This window comes from Engraulis encrasicolus, chromosome 22 (genome assembly GCF_034702125.1).
Source record: "Engraulis encrasicolus isolate BLACKSEA-1 chromosome 22, IST_EnEncr_1.0, whole genome shotgun sequence".
NCBI lineage: Eukaryota > Metazoa > Chordata > Actinopteri > Clupeiformes > Engraulidae > Engraulis > Engraulis encrasicolus.
The window spans coordinates 50,121,661-50,126,660 of record NC_085878.1 but is presented as its reverse complement, the minus strand read 5'-3'; the positions used below and the strand labels follow the sequence as shown (position 1 = coordinate 50,126,660).

The following is a 5,000-nucleotide window of genomic DNA, read 5'->3' as shown; positions in this document are numbered from 1 at the left end:
AATTATGATGGGAGATTTCCACTTTTTCCACTTTTCTTTTTCTCAGTAGCGTCTAAATGTTATAAATGTAGCCAAAGATTGTGAACCTCTGGTGCCATTGACAGCGATGATGCATTAAGCTACAAGCAACAGAAATTGGGACACACACAGAAAATCACAGGTTTTTTTTTTGCTCGCACTACTAATATGTGTGATGTGATGCACAGTAAGTGTGCTTTTCACTTTGTGCACGTGTGCGTGCATCTGAGTGTGTGTAGAAGTGCCCTTGTGCATGTAGTATATGCATGTCAGCATGTACTGTATGTACAGGTGTGTGTGTGTGTGTGTGTGTGTGTGTGTGTGTGTGTGTGTGTGTGTGTGTGTGTGTGTGTGTGTGTGTGTGTGTGTGTGTGTGTGTGTGTGTGTGTGTGTGTGTGTGTGTGTGTGTGTGTGTGTGTGTCTGTGTCTGTGTCTGTGTCTGTGTCTGTGTGTCCAGATGTCTGTGTGTGCCCTTGTGTGTGTCTTGTGCATGTGTATGTGGTATATATGTGAGTTTGTATTGTACAGGTGTGTGTGTGTGTGTGTGTGTGTGTGTGTGTGTGTGTGTGTGTGTGTGTGTGTGTGTGTGTGTGTGTGTGTGTGTGTGTGTGTGTGTGTGTGTGTGTGTGTGTGTGTGTGTGTGTGTAAAGTGCCCCAGAGGGTGCGCATAGCTCCTTCACGCTTGGCTGCCCATCTGAGGGGTTAGTGGCGGTGACAGTCACTGTTTGGGCCGACGAGAGCCAATGCATTAGACCCAGCAGCCATCAGCATCCGCCTGGCCCTTCCCTTCCCTTCCCTGTCCAGCCCACTCAGTCTGCTGGAAAACATCCACCACAAAGTGCTCCTGTGATCTCAACAGTACCTCACCTGGCCCAGATGAGGCCTGGAACTGGGCCAAAGGTGGCTGAGTGGAGGCACACCAGACTAGCAGAAGATGCATATCAGCAGAGATGCTTTGTTTGTTTGGGTGGTTGGGTAATAACCTGACTCTCGCCAGATGAATGTAGTTCCGCCTTGCTCCCCATACATCCAGGAAGGCTGTATTGGAGATGCATTTCAGAAAACAGGCTCTTATCAGAAGAGTTGCCCCGCCGGGACCCAAACCACAACCTTCAGGGGTGCCAAACTGGGGCTCTGGCCACTACACAGAAGAGCCAGGCTTGTTGGCATGACAGTCAGAACACATCCACAATCTGATCTGCTCGACAGCCTGAAAACTACGACCAAAATGATCACGACTTTGACCCAATCACAGAACAGGGAAGGAGAGCAAGGCATTCCTACAGACTACATGTATTCAATAAGTAAATAACCGTAAGCTGGTGGTTATTTAAGGACCTGCCATAGTGACACCAAGTGCAAAACCACTTTTGATCAAGCTTTAGAAAGTGTTCTAAATGGTTTATTTCAAAAGAGCTGTTCTGGGCTTATGGGCGCCCAATAACCGTTCAAGGACAACCAAATCATACCACCCCAGGAGAAAATCAGTAGATGGTTCCCAGACTCAGATCCCATTAGTGATTTAGGCTGATGAAAATTAGCAGTCAGCTAAAGTAAGGGACATGAAATGCTGGTTCTTTAATGGAAGGGCACAAGAATGGCTTTCTAAAGCCCGATTCGGACGGGACTTTTATTACCTATGGACCCCCGGTAATTCGGAATAATTACAGAGAATGTCTGATTTCTTAGTCCTGTGCGAATGTGCCATGTCTGCGATTTGTCAGGTAATAATTCCACCGCGAATTACCTACTGTATTTCGGCGAAACTCAGACGTCCTGGGGTAATTTTACATAGGTGCGCCATCTGAACTCCCCTGTAATGTCTGTGAATTGACTAAATAACCAACGTTTATTTATCCCGTCCGAATGCGCCCCGAAAAATCACGGAGGTCCAGGGGTAATTGCGAATTACCAGGGGTCCATAGGTAATATTTATCCCGTGCGAATCGGGCTTATGAGAGTGTAGTGGCTACAATTGAATGGAAGTATTTGATAGCTTCACATAAAGCTCACTTCATGACACAATCTGACAGTGACAAGTTTGTCAGGAGAGAGAGAGAGAGAGAGAGAGAGAGAGAGAGAGAGAGAGAGAGAGAGAGAGAGAGAGAGAGAGAGAGAGAGAGAGAGAGAGAGAGCGGGGGATGAGGCAGGGAGAGAGAAAATGTGAGGCAGAGAGCGAGGGAGAGGAAATAAACAAAGAGAACTGGAGAACAGAGGAGAAAGTCCATGTAATGAAAGAATGGCTCTTTAGACATATGTATGCACTGAAGAAAAGTTGATTAGAGAGGACAGCCTTGACGTTATGCCCATGCACAGCACACACACTTTACACTTACTCTGTCTCACTTGATCTCTTTCTGTCACACACACTTTCTATGCATACACGCACATTAATATAACACACACACACACACACACACACACACACACACACACACACACACACACACACACACACACACACACACACACACACACACACACACACACACACACACACACACACACACAGGAAGACACAGACAAATGTTCACATTTTCACACACACACACACACACACACACACACACACACCCATGCATAAACACATGCTCATACAGAATGCGAGAAAGCTCTGCACAAAAGGCACACAGATGGACAAAGACAGTGCCGTGTTGTAAAATTCGCCTTTTTTCATGTGTTCAAGTCATTCATTGAGAGTGCAAGAGGAGCAGGAGAGCTTTCCTCTTAATTAGTTGCCGCAATCCTACTTCAATTAAATAAACCTTAATTACCAAATGAGCTTTGTGTGCATCGACGTTCAGCCTAGCGCTACCTGGAAGTAGCTAAGAGAAGATAAACACGTTGGTCGCCCTAATGGAAAATTGATTGCGGTGACTGGACAGGAATAAAGGGACCTGTTTAAAATCAGAAAAACTTCTTTATTCCCCAACCTCCACCTACACACCACTTTCTCATTTAAAAGTCAGAAAGAACGTACCTTATACCTTAGCCTACCCTCCACCACTTCCCTCATTTCTCATTTGTGGGAGTCTGTGAACACTTCCCCTCTGAGGGCAGACAACCTCCTCTCTGTGCTGCAGGAAATGTGGGAATCACAGGAAGTGAAGGAAATGATGAATGGACTGATTCAAAGCAGACTGAGAAGGTTGAAAAGACTCTGCTTGTATCTGTGCTTGTTTTTATAAATCTATTTTACTTACATTGCATTACAGTCTCTCTCTCTCTCTCTCTCTCTCTCTCTCTCTCTCTCTCTCTCTCTCTCTCTCTCTCTCTCTCTCTCTCTCTCTCTCTCTCTCTCTCTCTCGGAGAGATGGCTTAGAACCTTTTAAGGAAAGATTAGCACAAATATCCACATTTTAGCTGTTTCTGTTCTGGCTGTGTCTCCAGAGGTAGCAGCCAAAAAGGACAGTAACAAATGACAGTCTCTTATAAATGACACAGATTATATTAGCAGTAAATCAGAATGTCCAATTATAAATCAAACAGATTCCATTTGGTATCTTGATGTCCATGAATATTACCATGCTGTTTTATATTAGAATATTAGTATATTTTTATGTTTTTTTCTTATGATTATCTTTATCTTCCTGTCACTTTGAAATCAATTTACAGATGAATGGGTCTTACCTGGTGAAATGCTGTTTAATCCCTGGTTTTCAAGACCACCTTTGGTGCACTGTGTGATACTTTTTGTAGTTAATTTACAAAATGAATGCTGCCCATTCACAAATGTTACTTTTTCAGGAATACTCACCACCACCATCAAATTCTCAAAAAGTATCCATTATGACTGGGAAAACTGCACTTCTCATACAGGATAAGGAGTATCTGCTCCATTGCCCGCCATTTTGACTGTCCAGAAATAGACATTTTTAGGTGCAGAACGTACTATACTTTGGTTATGCTAGTAAGTATTAGTTCAATATTCAGTAGATATGGATGAAAATATCCAATTTGGCAGTAGATAGCACAGTTTCATACTTGCAATACCTACTCTGGCCACAATCTTACACAGAGTTCCTTTAAGATTGGTAGCTCGTTATCTATTGATTTGTGTGTGTGTGTGTGTGTGTGTGTGTGTGTGTGTGTGTGTGTGTGTGTGTGTGTGTGTGTGCGCGCGCGTGTGTGCGTGTGCGTGCGTGTGTGCATGTTTGTGTGTGCATGCGTGTATTGTAATATTCTGTATAGCCTATATATACTGTATTCAAAATGCACCATTGTTAGAAACTGCAAATGTCTGTCAGGCAGTTTCATGCAGTGTCCTCAATGGCCTGGAGGAGTTATTTCAGGCAAGTGCACGCATCAGATCCTGGATAATTGTGCAGTCTGGACGGGATCATCTTGGCTAATCCTGCGGTGTCTAGAATAAATAAACTAGGGGGCATTATGGCTCTGCATTTTTTCTGCGCTGTGCTGTCTTCATCTGCCGTCTCCGGAAACATTTCAAATTTCATGCAAATCAAAACTTGGCATGTGAATCTTCAGTTGGAGATGAATGTGGTCCACATATCCACCTGCAGAATCACTCCTGGTTTGCCCAAACATTGCCCAGAAGCTAATGTCATGAGCAGAGGAATAGAACTCTAAAAGGCAGCCTAGTGCTTACTGTACAGCTGTCCATTGGTTCCTAATGTCTGATCCGTATTGTGTCTCTGGGCCTATGATAATGCTGAATTTCCTTTGAACTTATACTGAACATTGTATTATATTATCCTATGTATACATACAGTATGTGTATTACATTGTGCTGATGTTATGTTTTGCCCTGTCCTCATCTTGACTAATTGCAGAGCTGTGTGAAGCAGACTGCTCCCCTCATGGTGTGTGTGTTGGGGGCTCGTGCCACTGTGAGAAGGGCTGGACGGGGCCAAGCTGTGGCGAGCAAGACTGTGACCCTCCCTGCGGCGAACACGGAGTGTGTCGGGACACCGTGTGTGAGTGCCACCCGGGCTGGGCTGGGGAGACATGTAGCATTGGTG

At 44.5% G+C, this 5,000-nt stretch overlaps 1 protein-coding gene across 1 annotated transcript in view; it reads left to right on the top strand.

Annotated features, from left to right (window-relative positions):
• Positions 1–5,000, top strand: part of si:dkey-237h12.3 (teneurin-3) — a 215,683-nt gene that overhangs the window by 113,698 nt on the left and 96,985 nt on the right. The window contains exon 12 of the mRNA XM_063188595.1: positions 4,812–4,997. Within this exon, the coding sequence (XP_063044665.1) occupies positions 4,812–4,997 (186 nt within the window). The remainder of the gene's footprint in view (positions 1–4,811; positions 4,998–5,000) is intronic.